At 40.7% G+C, this 17,434-nt stretch overlaps 1 protein-coding gene across 2 annotated transcripts; it reads right to left on the bottom strand.

Annotated features, from left to right (window-relative positions):
- Window positions 1–7,903: 7,903 nt before the first annotated feature.
- LOC135666171 (uncharacterized) lies at window positions 7,904–16,379 on the bottom strand. 2 transcript variants are annotated; one of them, XM_065177743.1, is made up of 6 exons: window positions 15,969–16,379; window positions 15,533–15,664; window positions 15,155–15,214; window positions 8,972–9,048; window positions 8,246–8,877; window positions 7,904–8,144 (listed from the first exon to the last, which is right to left on the bottom strand). In XM_065177743.1, exons 1-5 carry the CDS (start codon window positions 16,155–16,157, stop codon window positions 8,817–8,819), a joined length of 519 nt encoding a protein of 172 aa, XP_065033815.1. In that variant the 5' UTR covers window positions 16,158–16,379; the 3' UTR covers window positions 7,904–8,144; window positions 8,246–8,816. The 2 variants fall into 2 exon arrangements, 1 of the variants encoding a protein (XP_065033815.1); XR_010509721.1 differs by lacking the exons at window positions 7,904–8,144; window positions 8,246–8,877; window positions 8,972–9,048; window positions 15,155–15,214; window positions 15,533–15,664 and adding an exon at window positions 15,752–15,886.
- Between the last annotated feature and the right edge of the window lie 1,055 nt (window positions 16,380–17,434).

The following is a 17,434-nucleotide window of genomic DNA, read 5'->3' as shown; positions in this document are numbered from 1 at the left end:
ATGATCGATTGGAATGATTTGGAGAAGAAGGCTTTCGCTCTAAATGCAAAGGCTATGAATGCCTTATTTTGTGCACTCGATAAAAACGAGTTTAATCGTGTTTCAACTTGTGAAACTGCATTTGATATTTGGCACACACTCGAAGTGACCCATGAAGGCACAAGTAGAGTAAAAGAGTCAAAAATCAATTTGCTGTTACACTCTTTCGAACTCTTTCGGATGAAACCGAGTGAAACCATTGGCGATATGTTCACCCGTTTCACGGATGTCGTCAACGGTCTAAAAGGACTCGGAAAGAGCTTTTCGGATTTTGAGCTTGTTAATAAGATACTAAGATCCCTTCCAAAAAGTTGGGATCCTAAAGTCACCGCTATTCAAGAGGCAAAAGATCTGCAAAATTTCCCTCTTGAAGAACTAATCGGGTCATTAATGACCTACGAAATGACTTGTAAAGCTCATGAAGAGCAAGAAGACATCCTTCCAAAGAACAGGAAGGATATGGCACTCAAAACTTCAGAATGCCACTTGAGAGAAAACTCAAGTGATGAGGACTGTGATGATGACTTGGCACTTCTAACAAGAAAGTTTAAAAAGTTCTTTAAAAGAAACAAGTTTAAGAATGATGCAAAAAATAAACATGAACCCAAAAAGGACCAAGTAATCTGCTATGAATGCAAAAAGCCGGGACACTACAAGAATGATTGTCCCCAAGTCAAGAAAAGAACAACAAAGAAGAAAGCGCTCCAAGCAACATGGGATGATTCGAGCGCATCTGAGGAAGAGGAGTCCAACACCGAGCAAGTTGCTCATTACGCCTTAATGGCCATCGAAGACGAGGTAACAAATTCAATAGATGCTGATTTATCTTTCGATGAATTATTAAATGCCTTCAATGACTTATTTGACGAATGCAAGAGTATAAGTAGAAAATATAAATTGCTGAAAAAGATGCATGATAGTCTTACTTGTGAGTTTGATAAGTTAAAAGTCGAACATCATGATAGTTTAAATTCATGTATCAAATGTCATGACTTAGAAACCATGCAAAATGAAAACCTGCTACTCAAGGACACCTTGAAGAAATTCGAGGTTGGTAGCAAGTCATTAAACATGATCCTTGCAAACAAGGGTCACATTCCAAAAAGGAGCGGGATTGGATTTGTGAGAAATCCTCACCAAAATCCAACCACCTTCATAAAAGGCTCCATCTTACATGTTCAACACCAAACTAAGTGCAACTTTTGTTGCAAATCTGGACACAAGACACATTGTTGTCCATTCAAGAAAATAAGTCCAAACAAATTAATCTGGGTTCCTAAAGGAACCTTGATAAACTCTATGCAACATGATATAAAATATAGATCTATTTATGAGGCACCCAAAAGCAAATGGGTACCTAAACATCATCCTTTCTTGTAGAAAACTAAACAATCGCAAGCTAGGAGCAAGAAATGGTACCTTGATAGTGGATGCTCAAGGCATATGACCGGAGATCCATCTCAATTCTCTAAGCTCACTAGCATAGACGAAGGATATGTCACCTTCGGAGACAACAACAAGGGTAAAATCATTGGCAAAGGAACAATAGGTAACAAATCCAACCTCTCTATTGAAGATGTTTTACTAGTTGATGGTTTAAAACATAACCTCTTGAGCATTAGTCAATTATGTGATAAAGGATATATTATAAGATTTGAATCTAATGCTTGCATCATTGAAAAACCACACAAAAATATATCTATGATTGCATTAAAACAAAACAACGTATACACTATTGACATCAATGACTTATGTGATGAAATGTGCCTTGCCGTTATGAATGAGGATGCTTGGCTATGGCATAGAAGATTAGGTCATGCTAGCATGAAACTAATCACTCAAGTATCATCTAGAGAACTTGTAAGAGGAATTCCTCATATCAAGTTCATCAAAGATAATGTATGTGATGCTTGCCAATTAGGTAAGCAAATTAAGGGTAGCTTCAAAGCTAAGAATCAAATAAGCACCTCTAGGCCCTTACAATTGATCCATATGGACTTGTTCGGACCAATCTCTACATCAAGTCTAGGAGGTAGCAAATACGCCTTTGTCATTATTGATGACTATAGCAGATATACATGGACCTACTTCTTAAAACAGAAAAATGAGTGCTTTAGATATTTTACCAAGTTTTGTAAACTTGTTCAAAATGAAAAGGGATCTATGATTTCGTCAATTAGAAGTGATCATGGTGGAGAATTTCAAAACCATGACTTCCAAGAATTCTGTGAACTCAACGGATACAACCATAATTTCTCTACTCCAAGAAATCCTCAACAAAATGGGGTAGTAGAAAGAAAAAATCGAAATTTACAAGAAATGGCAAGAACCATGTTGAATGAACATAGCCTACCCAAATATTTTTGGGCCGAAGCTGTAAACACTGCATGCTATATTTTGAATAGAGTCCTAGTAAGACCCTTACTCACCAAAACTCCTTATGAGTTATGGAATAACAAAAAACCCAATGTCTCATATTTTAAAGTCTTTGGGTGTAAGTGTTTTATCTTGAATGAAAAGGATAACTTAGGAAAATTCGATGCTAAATCTGATGAAGGAATCTTTCTTGGTTATTCTTCGGTTTCTAAAGCTTTTCGCATCTTCAATAAAAGAACCTTAATTATTGAAGAATCCATCCATGTTGTTTTCAATGAGATTTCAAAAATTAAGAAAAATGATCTTGATGATGATTTTGATTCCTTGAATTTAAACGAAACCCCGTCTCCAACTAGCAACTTGAATGCATCCACTTCCGAAACATCCTTACCCAAGGATTGGAAGTATATAGATGCTCATCCTAAGGAGCTAATCCTAGGAGACACATCAAAGGGGGTTCAAACACGATCTTCTCTTAAAAACTTTTGTGCCAACGCCGCCTTTCTCTCCCAAATTGAACCCAAATGTGTTGATGAAGCCATGAAAGATGATTCATGGATTATCGCAATGCAAGATGAATTAAATCAATTTGAGAGAAATGAGGTGTGGACGCTTGTTCCTAGGCCAAATGACCATTTAGTTATTGGTACTAAATGGGTCTTTAGAAACAAGCAAGATGAAAATGGTATCGTGGTTAGAAACAAGGCTAGATTAGTGGCCAAAGGTTTCAACCAAGAAGAAGGTATCGATTACGAAGAAACCTTCGCACCTGTGGCTCGATTGGAAGCCATAAGGATGCTCCTTGCCTATGCTAGTTGCAATAATTTTAAGTTATTTCAAATGGATGTTAAAAGCGCTTTTCTAAATGGTTTCATTTCCGAAGAAGTTTATGTTGAACAACCTCCTGGATTTGAAAATAATGGCTACCCTAATCATGTGTTTAGATTAACTAAAGCTCTCTATGGTTTAAAACAAGCCCCAAGGGCTTGGTATGAGAGACTTAGTTCTTTTCTCATTGAAAATAATTTCATAAAAGGCAAGGTTGATACTACATTGTTTATCAAGAATTTTGAAAATAATTTTCTTATTGTTCAGATTTATGTTGATGATATCATCTTTGGCTCTACAAATGAATCTCTTTGTGAATCGTTTGGTAAAACTATGAGTCTTGAATTCGAAATGAGCTTAATGGGAGAATTAACATTCTTCTTAGGTTTACAAATCAAACAACTAAGCAATGGCATCTTTATTAGTCAAACTAAATATGCCATGAATTTATTAAAAAGGTTTAACATGAACAACTCAAAGGCCAGTAACACTCCTATGAGCACCTCCACTAAATTAGAAATTGATGAAAGTGGAGAAAGCTTTGATCAAAAAACTTATAGGGGTATGATAGGAAGTTTACTTTACCTCATTGCAACCAGACCAGACATAATGTTCAGTGTAGGACTTTGTGCTAGATTTCAATCAAACCCTAAGATGTCTCATCTCAAAGCAGTTAAAAGAATATTTAGATATCTTAATGGTACCACAAATCTAGGATTATGGTACCCAAAATCAGAAAATTTTGAGTTAATTGCTTATGCTGATGCTGACTTTGCTGGGTGTAAATTAAATAGAAAAAGCACATCAGGATCATGTCAATTTTTAGGACATGCCCTTGTTTCCTGGTCATCAAAGAAACAAAACTCAGTTGCACTATCAACAACCGAAGCTGAATATATTGCAGCTAGTGCATGCTGTGCACAAGTTGTATGGATGAAAAATACCTTAGAAGATTATAAAGTTCATCTCAAAAATATTCCAATTAAATGTGATAACACAAGTGCAATATGCTTAACCAAAAATCCTATACAACACTCAAGAACAAAACATATTGATATTAGACATCACTTTATACGAGATCATGTCACCAATCATGACGTAACCATAGAATTCATTGATACTAAACATCAACTAGCTGACATTTTTACAAAACCTCTAAGTGAAGAACAATTTGATTTCATTAGAAGAGAATTAGGAATGCTCATGTGTCCGAACAGATAAACTTGTTAAAAAATTCTCTCGGACTATATTGTATGATCAAATCACTTGATTTCCATGACTATATGTGAAAATCTGCAACAAAATCTTGTCCGAATGCATCTTATTTATGAAACAGATTTTCTTGTACACCTTCATGAAAATTGAGCTTCTGAAATAGATTTGATGAAGTGATTCATGTGTATGTATTACATCCTGTAAAATCTTTACAATGGATTATAACACAAAGGGGAAGAAGTTTTCAAAGCAATCTATGTAAAATCCCTCTATAAGCTTTCGTCTAAATTGGTTTTCCTTGTATCACAATGCTTTTTGTTGATGACAAAGGGGGAGAAATAGATGAATTGATAAACACTACCATTATCATGATCATGTCTATGTTGCAGATACTTGAGTGATGCTATAAATAATGTTTGCACAATGCCATCCTTGCATCACCAAGAGATAGATAAACATGTGTTATAGTTTGCATTATGTCTTGAGTTGATATCCTATCTTGTAAAGTGAATGCAAACTTACTAGAATGATAATATGTGTGCATCATGTAATAGTCCTTCGAGCCTTAAATGATAATGTTCAATTACATGATGAATAGTCACAAATATAAAGACTTGACGATGAATGTCAAGTTGTGACATCATCCTTGAAGAGATACATCATGATAGGTATCATGATGGGAGTATTGATAAGTTTAACTGATCTAACTTATCAATACGTCACTTGAATTCTAAGGTCTTGAATTCAAGGTTGACTTATCTCAACTATGGCATATAGACAGGGGGAGTTAAGGATAACTCCATTATCAATTGATTGTCATCATCAAAAAGGGGGAGATTGTTAAATCTCGGATTTTGATGATGGAATCAATTGTCATTTGTTGTCTAATCTATGTGTTGAGATAAGTGTGCAGGATTAACTACGATGAAAGATAGACAAGCAGCAGGAGTTGCGCCGGAGTCAAGTTCATGATCACGTTGGGAGTTCGAGAGTTCGACGGAAGTACGGACGGTCGTCGGAGGTTCTGCGAGAACAGATCCGAGAAGTCCAGAAGCTTGCCAAGCGAAGCTCGTCGGAACTCGCCAAGTGGATCGTCGCAAAGTCCAGGAGTTTGCCGGAAGTCCGCAGAAGCATCACCGAGGGTTCATCGGATGATCGACGGAAGTTCGCCGGAAACTCGCCGGAAGAAGCGATTGACGTACCGAAGCAAAGCTGCAGAAATTGTCTTAGATTTAATCGTAGTTAGCACGGTGATTAAGTTAGAAATGGGAGGTGATCCCATTAGCTTAATCCTGGGGCAATTGGGCCCCTGAAGAACTCAAGTTGGGTCGAATGGTTCAACCCATTCGAACCCAAGTGGCTGTCGGAGGTGCAACCGCCCAGGCAGGGAGGTGCCACCGCCCAGGCTGAGTCTCCCAGCGAGACTGGGCGGTGCAACCGCTCCAGCCAAGAGGTGCAACCGCCCAGGGGTAAGTCTCCCAGCGAGACTGGGCGGTGCAACCTCCTCTGTCGAGAGGTAGCACCGCCTGAGCTCAAGTTCCGAGCTCTGGCAGGCGATGCAACCACCGAGCTCGGTCTTCGAGCTCTAGCAGAGAGCTGCAACCTCTCTGGCCAGGAGATGCACAGCCTAAGCTCGGTCTTCGAGCTCTGGCAGAGTGGTGCAACCACCTCTGGCAGAGAGGTGCAACCACCTCTGGCAGAAAGGGGCGATCACCTCTGGCAGAGAAGAGAAACTTCTCTGGTCAGGAGAAGCACCGCCTGAGCTCGGTCTTCGAGCTCTGGCAGGAAGGTGCAACCACCCCTGACAGAGAAGGTGGAACCGTCCGAGCTCAGTCTTCGAGCTCTGCCAGGCGGTGCCACCTCTCCAGTCGAGAGGTGCAACCGCCTGAGCTCAGACTTCGAGCTCTGCCAGGCGGTGCCACCTCTCCAGTCAAGAGGTGCAACCGCCTGATCCCGGAATTCCGGGATTTGATCGTTTTGAGCTCGAAATTTGAATTGGGTTGGGGCCTATAAATACCCCACCCATTCAGCACTGAAAAGATACAGACCTACACCGAAATCTTGATCTTTTCTGTGATTCTAAGAGCTCAAAAGTGTTGTAAAGCCTTTAAGTCTCCTCCTTCTGTTCTTCAAGTTTTCAGCTGTAAAGTGAGGAGAGAAAGGTCTGTAAAGGTTGTCTCCTGAGCCTGTCAAAAGGAGAGAAACTGTAAAAGGGTAGTTTGGCCTTCGCCCATTGAAGGAAGGCAGCTAGTTGACGTCGGCAACCTCGTCGGTGGAGGAAGCCAAAAGTGGAGTAGGTCAAGGCTGACCGAACCACTCTAAATCTCTGGTTTGCGTTTATCTTTGAGCACTTTATCATTACTGCAAACCTCCCTCAATACTACTGCTCTCTGCGCTTTCACGAACAAGTTCTACGTGCTGTTTTTCCGAATCTGCATTCAGACGTAAACTCGTATTTTCGTACATTACAGTTTACGTTTACGTTTGATTCTGCAGAACTGTTTTCCGAGCTTTTACGAAAGAGCTTCTTTGCAGTTTACACTTACATTTTGACCCTATTGATAACTGCAAACTGTCCTCTACAATTTTACAAACGAGTTTCAACATTTAGACGTAAAACTGCATTTAGACGTAAATCGGCTTTCCTCTCACAATCATCAGTTCTCAGTTCACGTTTACGTCTTGATTTCAACTGCATACTGTCTTCTGCGAGTATACAAACGAGTTTCAAAGTTTAGACGTAAATCTGAGTTTAGACGTAAATCTGCATTTAAACGTAAAACTGCGTTTAGACGTAAATCTGCGTTTAGACGTAAAACTACGTTTAGACGTAAATCTACGTTTAGACGTAAAACTGCGTTTAGACGTAAATCTGAGTTTAGACGTAAACTGCGCTTAGACGCAAAACTGCGCTTAGACGCAAACTGTGTTTAGACGCAAACTGCGCTTAGACGCAAACTGCGCTTAGACGCAAACTGTGTTTAGACGCAAACTGCGCTCAGACGCAATCTGCGCTTAGACGCAAACTGCACTTAGATACAAACTGAGAATTAGCTTTTGCATCATAATAGTTTTCATTGAACGAACGCAGCTTTTGATTTTTAATCGCTGTAAGATTTCCGCTGCACTAATTCACCCCCCCCCTCTTAGTGCTCTCGATCCTAACAATATTTACAAATATGTGTACCAAATCTAAATCTATGTTTATATAAGAGGACCTCGATAAAATGAATATTCTTTATGTTTTTATTTTCATCACAAGTAAATTTGATTAGGTTTTGCACTAATCTCCAATCTCCATCCGATGTTTAAGAGCGACAGAAGTCGTGAGATTGTTAAGAAGAACCGTTTAATTCAAAATCATATATCATGGTCTACATCGACTCAAACTATTTATCATGGTATTAAGTTTCAATTATATATTGATACGATATTTAAGCTTTTTTTTCACTTAAGTTCAGTTTACGATCATTCAAACAAAAATCCTATTTATCATGTCATATCGTGACAAATCTGAATTTTAATGTCACTCTAGTGTTTAACTGGTTGACAGCGTTGCTTTTGCATTAGAGAAACCGTCGAAGAAAGGCTGCTGCTTTGAACGACATAGAAACAAGAATACCAATGCACAACTTTATGGCATCGTGTTTTGCTGCGTCTAACTGTGCCCTTAATGCAAGGATTTCCTGGAAAATTTACAAAGATACACCAAATTTAGACATACTAAACCAAAAACTACGGACAGAATTATGAGTAATTTTTTTTCTCCTTGATCTAGGAAACTTACCCTGTCGAGTTTGGTAATAAGTTCCGTGGTTTCTGCACTTTGTTTCGCTAACTCGTCACGTAACTCGTCACATATGCACCTAAACAATTAGAAAAAAGAAGTTAAAAGTAAAGCTACTACATTCATCCGGTACAGTACATTAAAAATGAAAGCTACTTGCAATAAGCACATACATAATCATTGATCGATGCTACTGATGGTAGTCCTATTTGTTTGTTCCAGGCATAACAAAGGTGATAAAAAATGAACAAACTCAAATGAAACATTGGATCAACATTAGCACAGTGATCTAGCAACACTCAGACCAGAACGTCATGATGATAAATCAGAATTCAAATCAACATGAACTCTGGTTTTTTGTTACCTACAACAATCTAGTGGATTGTCAGTAAAAGTCAGATTTAGCACCAAGTTTAACTATTTTCTTATGCAATCGAGATCTCTTCATCTGAACTAGCATGGTTAACCTAGTTGTTAAATTAAAAAGGTGTATTTTCTGTAACAAATATGGACAATAATTCAGCCTGAGATATCACCACATATTCCATTATCAAAAAGACATTAACATCCCTTACTCTCTCTCGAGGTTTAGATCCAAGCGCTGCCCAACAGTTACCTTGTCGATTTCATATCTGTTTAAGACAGTGAGTTTAAATTAAAGAAAGAAGTATTAATCTGGATATAATTGGCTCACTAATCTGTTATATACTTCAATGCAAACCAGACCTAAGTTCACTACGCATTTTCTCGATATCAACTCGAAGTTTTTCAGTCTCTCGTTGCAGCAATGCATAGTGATGATCCTGCAATCATATGACATAAGTTTAAAAAAAAAAGAGTATATAGAGTAGAATCTGAACAGAGTGCCTAATGAACTGTAAATTGACAATCTTGTTACCCTCTTGTAGTATTATAATAGATAAATCAGCTATCAGTTGATACATCACAAGACTGACTAACATGTTCACAATCCAACTGAGATGTACCTTTACTGAATGATATTAATTCCATGCTTTGATGACCAAGCTTGTTGAAACTGCTAATTTCAAATATGGCATGATAAAGTTCAACATGTTCACAAGTACTTTAGGGTGTCTTCATCAAAAATTTCTGAAAAGTTCCTTTGGGAAGAATATTCATGGAAATGATTGCAAATGCATGCGATATGTCTAATCATAAAAGGTCTGTTAACTTCAAAGTGATTATCTGATCAAATAAGTGTTTAGTAAAACAACTTCTTAACAAATATCGGTAGCAGCAAAGCTACTGACATTGGTGGAAATGGCAGTGGAAAAAATACACACTAATTGTTCAATTTTTTCAAGCTAGAAAAGTATCAGTTCTGGAAGTCTGCCATAAATTTTTCATGCATTATTTTTGGAATTGTGATCATTTTTCATAAATTTTTCATGCGTCATTTGCAATATTAGCAGTTCTGGAAGTCTGCCATAAACATAGCTAGAAACACTTGTGGGTGCAATATTTGCTATACTAACAAAAAAGATGCTTGTTGATGCTACCACACAGACTTGTGATCAAATCTATCCAAACTAAATCAATAACTTAAACATAGATTGAAGTTTCTAGACTCATTTTAAACTATTCTCACAGTGGATGTACCGAAAACTCATGCCCAGTTTGTCAATTCACAATACAAATAACTAATATATAGTGAGCATTCAATTACTTAAACTGATATGAAAAAGGTCTCCTGTGATATTTCCGGATATATGAGAATTGAAATGTAGCAAAACAAGAAAAAGTGAAGTTATAGGAATCAAATAAAGGGGAAATAGAAAACTGACATGGGCTTCCCCATTACAGACTCATTGTCTTTTCTTTTCTCCGCTCATGTTTCCGGATAGGCCATGGAAACTTGCCAACCGATTAGGAATATCAACTTCTATTCTCCGCTCATGTTGAATTTTTTTGAAGAATTAACCAGATTCAGATATTTAAAAAGTAGTTAAAATTGCCATCTTTTGAAAATGCCTAATGATAATTCTAGTGCTAACCTTAGATTCCTTTATCCCTGTATAATTTTTAGCTAATTAAAAGCTCTCTACAACTACAAGTATGCACATAATCTCTGACACTGACGGAAAAGCATTTTAACAATGACACACTACGGAAAATAAAAATAAAAAAAGTATTTCTGATGAGCCCGCTCATTTTCATCATCTATTACCTTGCTTCCAAGGATTGAAAGCATATAGTGCTATTGCCCTACAGCCCGACGTACTTCTTTGTGATACAATTGAACGGTGTGTCACGGACAAACTTCGAAACAGGATGTTTGATGTAATGCTTACGTATGTCCGTGTCTTTCTATTTGTTTATGCTTTGCACAGCATATAGATGGACAACCAAAGGTTTAATAGTCTCATTTTAGTTGGGTTTGGTGGCCTCTTTAGGCTTGTAAATAAAGGTTGTGTCATGTAGACACGTGTGAGAGATTATTCGATCTGTAATGAACCATTTTACCCTTTTGTTGTGCAACTGTTCTGAGCTTATAAAGTCTATTTGTAATTTGCATTGTATATGAAGTGTTTTTCGGAAATGTTTGCTTGTGGATTCCGAGTGAGGCGTTTACTCTAACCCGTTTTCTCTTTTGTGGGTCCTAATGGATCATGGGAGGTTTCGGGGAGACTGACCTTTGCGGACGGACATGCAAGGGTGCCTCACGACTTAGGCAAAACTAGCTAAGTCTGTGACAGATGGTATCAGACCGGGACAAGCACCCATATAAACACCTGACATACAAATCTGGGGGACCAAGTGAGGTTGCGTTGAGGGCAGTCAGCACACGCGCGACCGTTTGGGAGAAAACGGGCATGGAGATGTAGGAAAAAGGAGTCGCTCGGAGGAGCGAGCATCTGAGACTGGCATTCGGAGGAATGACAAACCCTTCGCGCAAGAGGCACCACGAGGACAAGCAAGCTGGGAAGAATGTGAAGCGCACAAAGGTTCGAATGGCTGAGTTCGAGCTACGGCTCAACGTTGACAACAACACTTGATGGTGCTCAAGGCAAGTGAGGCGCTTGGTAAAGGATGAGACAATGCAAGGTGGAAAGAGTTGCTCAGCGATCGAAAGAGCTGTGCAAAGCTCACAGAGGTGAGAGGAATTGCTAACTCAAAGAATTCGGTGCTCATGTAAGGGCTTGCATGCGGATGATGGAATGTTCGTGGCCATCCCAAGGCGACCGAAACTCGGTGCCAAGGAGCATTGAAACTTTCTCTTCGGCATGTGAAGGATACGTCCGTGGAAGGCTAAAGTGTGCAGCAAGTTCAGCATGTTGCTAGGGCTTGAGTGATGCAGCGGGGGCTGTATTGACGTAGAGTCGCAATCTAGCAAGTGCGTTTGCAGGAGGCGGAACAATGCACAGTTTGTTCAGCAAATCGGAGTAGTCTAAGGGGATGGTGGTCTCCGAAACGAAGAGAGATGTTGCTACAATATGACAGTTATTTAGGAGGGATAGATCTCGGTTATCCGGAGGGAGAATCATGTGCAACAGATCGCACATGTTGAGGAGGAGTACCTCAAAAACAACAACTCCACGAAGCTCAATGGATCGAGCGAGCGATGAGGAGTCGTTGAATGATCTCACTTAAGAGAATGCATTGGTGGATGCATTGCGAGATCAAGTGAGAGAGCGATCTAAAGCAACATAAATGAAAGCACACTTGGGAGTAGATATGATGATCAGACTCAAGGAAGGGCTGACCCGAGGAATGGTGGGCGTGAGGGCCACCATCAACTCAATGCAAAACGAGGAGCGGAGCAACTTGGGTGTAACTTGGCGAAGTACCCAAGCCGTATGAAGTGAGCCGGCATAAAAGATGGAACATGGAGCGGAGGCACAAAGCTTTCCTTGGACAGAGGTCAAGGACATGAACTCTTGCAAAGGCAAGAGTAGGATTATGTTGTTCCATAGGTCATTCATTCTGACGGAGCGGACTCATCTTGTATGGTGCCAAAGATGAAAAAAGTTTATGGGCACATGCACCTTATCTCAGAGAAGCATTTGATGGAGGAACTAAGGCAACTCAACTTGCGGAGGCGAAGTTGGGTTCAGAATGCCTTGGCACGGGGCAAGAGGATGCGGAGGCAGGTAGTCTTGAAGAATATGCCACAGTGATGCCATTCAAGTTACTTGAAGGAAGCGATGTGCAGCGGAGATTGTGCTTGTAGGGGCAGAGGCCCAGAATCCAAACAATGGTGCACTAATTATAGCGAAGTTGGTGGACTTCGGGAGCTACTAGGCGATGGATTGTCCTAGAGCGATGCTTCAACTAAGTGTGACCCAAGAGCGGGTGGATGAAGGTCGATTGTCAAAGGAGCGAACAAAAACGAAAGTGGAGACCCTGCGATGTATTGGCAGAGGCTACACATAGAGGGTTTACAATTCAAGTTCATCCCACAATGATCAGAATGCAATGGAGATGTCACCAGGAGGCGACATGGTGCAGCGGATCGTGGTGGAAGCAGTTCGTGGCAATGCGATTCACACGACACAGTCCCGTGAGGGACTTTATCATACGGAGGTATGATCGGGAGCTACTGGGAGCTCCACTTCGGTGAACAACACGACGGTAAGAAGAGCTATGGATACAAGGAGTGAAGGCCATGGTACCGTAGAGGCAGGTCTTCCGTGCGTGCATCGAATTTTGAATCGGATGAAAGCCTTGGTCATCAGCATATGGAGGCTGTGTACCACCGAGGGAAAAGTTCGAATGCAAGTACCAGTGAGTCCCATTGGGGGGACTTGATCATGCAGAGGTATGATCGAAACAACTGGAGAGTTGGACTGCTCCAGAGTCATATTCGCTTAAGGGAGCCCGACAAGCCAAAGGACAAGGTCGAGTAAGCGAACGTTGCTACCAAGGAAGCTAAGGAGAACATAATCGGTGCAAATCCTACAACGTAATGGCAGAAGCCATGCATGAGAGTTGCAGTCTGTCTTTCCATCAACCAAAAGGGATCTGCTTGGAGAACACAGAAGTGTTGAAGCAGGGAGTCGAAAGGGGCGAGGAAGCGACGATGAGTCCAGAGGGACTTAGCTACCAAAAATCAAGTATCAGTTAGAATGGAGGTGGACTCGGTGAAAAACCACATAAACATATCTACTGATCGTGAAGAAAATGGATGCAGATGCGAGGCGACGGATAGTAGGGCCATGGGCATGGTAGCGCCATGGTATCGCAGAGGCGGGACTTCCGTGAAAGTCATTGATCCCTTGCTCTCATGGAGGGAGAGCGCTTGGCCGTGAAAGGGGCCGAGGAGGTAGAGCATGCAGAGGCAAACTCCAAGTACCGAGATAAGGCTGAAGGGCAGAGGCCAAGGAACTTCGTAAGACCGGTGTCAATGAGCTTCTCATCGAGATAGCCGAAAGTAAAGGACTTCGGGTCATATAAGAGTGCAAGACTAAGGAACGAAGCAGGCAATACGCGGTACTGTACCTTTGCTACTCAGTGGAGTAGGCGGCAGGGTTGATGGAGAAGATGATACAATCCCAGAGGCGACCAAAACTATTAGAGACTTACTCCATGTTGGGGGTGAAAACTTCCTACATTCTAGAAGTTCGATGGTATTGAGAAGGTGAATCACAGTAGTTAACTCAATGCAAGGAGTGCAAACACTTCGAGTGCTTCAGACGTGTGAGCAAAGAACATGCGAAGGCTAGTAACCAGCTCGATGCATGAAGTACAACAGTTGAGGAGGTGGGCGAAGTCAAGTAACCTTTGCCTTCTCAACTCTTAAGAGAATGGGCGAAACCGAGTACTCCAATTCTCTTATCTATCCAGCAGAGGAGCTCTGTACAGGTTCAAAGACCCTTCGAAGATAACGGAAGACAATAGTTGTCAAATCCTCACCAACGGTGATCGGTACTACTAAGAACAGATTATCCGCTTCATTTCCCAACAAAATGTCATCGAAAGCAAAAGTAATGCGAATATACTTGGAAGTGACAACTAAGTTAATGAAGAGTCAATGGACAAATTTTATGGAGGAAGGGACCCAAAACTTCAGAAAGTTTGGAGGCGATGCTCGTTAAAGCTCCAATAAGCATCCACCCAGTTCAAGCAGCATGAGGCATTTGAGAGACTAGCGCATAGTAAGGATGGTCTTTTCCTTCATCTGAAGGATCCGTAGGAATCAACAAGGATCAACACAACTCAGCCAACCCCACACCAGAGTCAAAGTCATTGGCAAGTTGAAACAGCATATCAGATCAAAAGTTCGACTACTCAACAACAACAACGGAGAGCAACTGGGAGCCAAGAGGCGCATTGCAGCTAGAGCGGAAGATTGAAACCTCAACATAGGCGAGGAGTTGTAGTGTCCACAAAGGCTTCGACGAGGACGTCGAAGGGATGAGTGGGGGAGATTGTCACGGACAAACTTCGAAACAGGATGTTTGATATAATGCTTATGTATGTCCGTGTCTTTTTATTTGTTTATGCTTTGCACAGCATATAGAGAGACAACCAAAGGCCTAATAGTCCCATTTTAGTTGGGTTTGGTGGCCTCTTTAGGCTTGTAAATAAAGGTTGTGTCATGTGGACACGTGTGAGAGATTATTCGGTCTGTAATGTACCATTTTATCCCTTTGTTGTGCAACTGTTCTAAGCTTGTAAAGTCTATTTGTAATTTGAATTGTCTATGAAGTGTTTTTCGGAAATGTTTACTTGTGGATCCCGAGTGAGGCGTTTACTCTAACCCGTTTTCTCTTTTGTGGGTCCTAACGGATTATGGGAGGCTTCGGGGAGGCTGACTTTTGCGGACGGACACGCAAGGGTGCCGCACGACCAAGGATTGAAAGCATATAGTGCTATTGCCCTACTGCCCGACGTACTTCTTTGTGATACAACTGAATAGTGGGTGAGATGCAATCAAGTGGAGCAAACCTGCGAGCCCTTCATTTCCAACTTGAATTTCCAGATATTAGAATCTTGAATCATCTCACTCTATGTTAAACATCACACACAACAAAATGTCAGCAAATGTGAACTACAAAGCAACAAAACCTAATAATACTCAAGAAACATAAAAAGAGGTCAAACCCTCTGCATCTCGGGCTTGGACACAAAGGACTGGGCGACACTCTCCAAGCTCTCATTCAAAACCTCCGTGATGGTCGATGTGATGGCCTCTGCTTGCTTCGACGGGACCCCTTCCTTCTCCAACCTCCAGACCTACACAAGCAAAAACACAAATGTCAGCAAATGTGAACTACAAAGCAACAAAACCTAATAATACTCAAGAAACATAAAAAGAGGTCAAACCCTCTGCATCTCGGGCTTGAACACAAAGGACTGGGCGACGCTCTCCAAGCTCTCATTCAAAACCTCCGTGATGGTCGATGTGATGGCCTCCGCTTGCTTCGACGGGACCCCTTCCTTCTCCAACCTCCTGACCTACACAAGCAAAAACACAAATGTCAGCAAATGTGAACTACAAAGCAACAAAACCTAATAATACTCAAGAAACATAAAAAGAGGTCAGACCCTCTGCATCTCGGGCTTGGACACAAAGGACTGGGCGACACTCTCCAAGCTCTCATTCAAAACCTCCGTGATGGTCGATGCGATGGCCTCCGCTTGCTTCGACGGGGCCCCTTCCTTCTCCAACCTCCTGACCTACACAAGCAAAAACACAAACACCTGTAGCGCAACCAAGACCCCCTCCCATCAATCAAACACCGACAAGGTAGCGCAGTACCAGAGCGAGCGTGTCGATAAGGCAAGCCCTACTCCCGTTGCTCTTGACGAGTTGCGAAGAGAAGCGCTGCAGCAGCGACAAATTGGACCGAGGGCACCCGACTTGCGCCGCCGGCAGCCGCATCAGCGACCAGCAACGAAACCCTAACGCGGCGGCGCCTCTACTGCAGGTGATAGCCGCCGCAGACATCTGGATCGCGAAGTGAGAACTCGTCCGTCCGATTCGAGATCGAGGGGGATGAAAACGAAAAAAGGAATTATATTGTCGCGCCCGCTATCGACAGCCTTTCTTCTTCCTGTTGCTTAGGCCGCGAAGAGAAGGGTTTGATTTGGCTTCGAGGCCCCCTTGGCGCGGTTGCTATGATGACGAAGACCGCGGAGCAGAGAGTTGGCAAGGCAAGCATCATAAGTTCATGTTCATAGCATCACACGTCTAATAATATTATTGTCATCCTTTTTTAGCTTATAATAAAAAAAAATAATGCTGTCACAGTTGAACAAAGAAACTAATTAAAATAAAACATATTTCTCTATTATAATTAATTGATTGTATAAAATATTATGATCATATCTAATAAACATAATACAATAATTATCAACATGAATTGTAAAAAATGCGGTCATATCTAATAAAATTTTATTTTATTGGATTGTAAAAAATATTACCCTCATCTCTTATAAATATAAACAATAATTATCTACATATGGATCTTAGCAGATTTTAATATCCAATAATAATATTATTAGACGTAATAAAGTCTATGTGGACGGTCATGATTGTGAACAATATCCATGTGTTGTGTCAGTCGACGTAATAAAATCTGGTTCAAACCGTTTTCAGTTAGATTTGATTAAAATAAGATAGTTTGAATCGTAATCGATTCAAATTTATTTAATCGATTCGATTAATTCGATTCAATTAATCAGTTTATAATTAAAATAATTATATATATATATATAATAAATTAGTTCAATTCATTTGATCCGAACTGAAATCTTGGTTAGGTTCAATTTGAACAACCTCTACCATTTATGGCTTGCACAATATTTTTCTAATAATATATTTACAAATATGTGTACCAAATCTAAATCTATGATTATATAAGAGGACCTCGATAAAATGAATATTCTTTATGTTTTTATTTTCATCACAAGTAAATTTGATTAGGTTTTGCACTAATCTCCGATCTCCAACCGATATTTAAGAGTGGCAGAAGTCATGAGATTGTTAAGAAGAACCGTTTAATAGTCAAAATCATATATCATGGTCTACATCGACTCAAAATATTTATTGATAGGGGTAAAAAATTGATTTGACATAACACCCCGGATTTGACGTAATGTACCCCCACGTCGGACACCCTGTGCGGCACACTGCCCCAGAACGTGCATTAACAACGACACGACGCGCACCCACACTCGCCATACCCAAACAACCTCCTCGGCTGACCCCTCATGGCCGGCCGA

This window comes from Musa acuminata, unplaced genomic scaffold, assembly GCF_036884655.1.
Source record: "Musa acuminata AAA Group cultivar baxijiao unplaced genomic scaffold, Cavendish_Baxijiao_AAA HiC_scaffold_1077, whole genome shotgun sequence".
Taxonomy (NCBI): Eukaryota; Viridiplantae; Streptophyta; class Magnoliopsida; order Zingiberales; family Musaceae; genus Musa; species Musa acuminata.
Note: the sequence above shows the minus strand (reverse complement) of the source record. Positions and strands in the feature narration are given on the sequence as shown.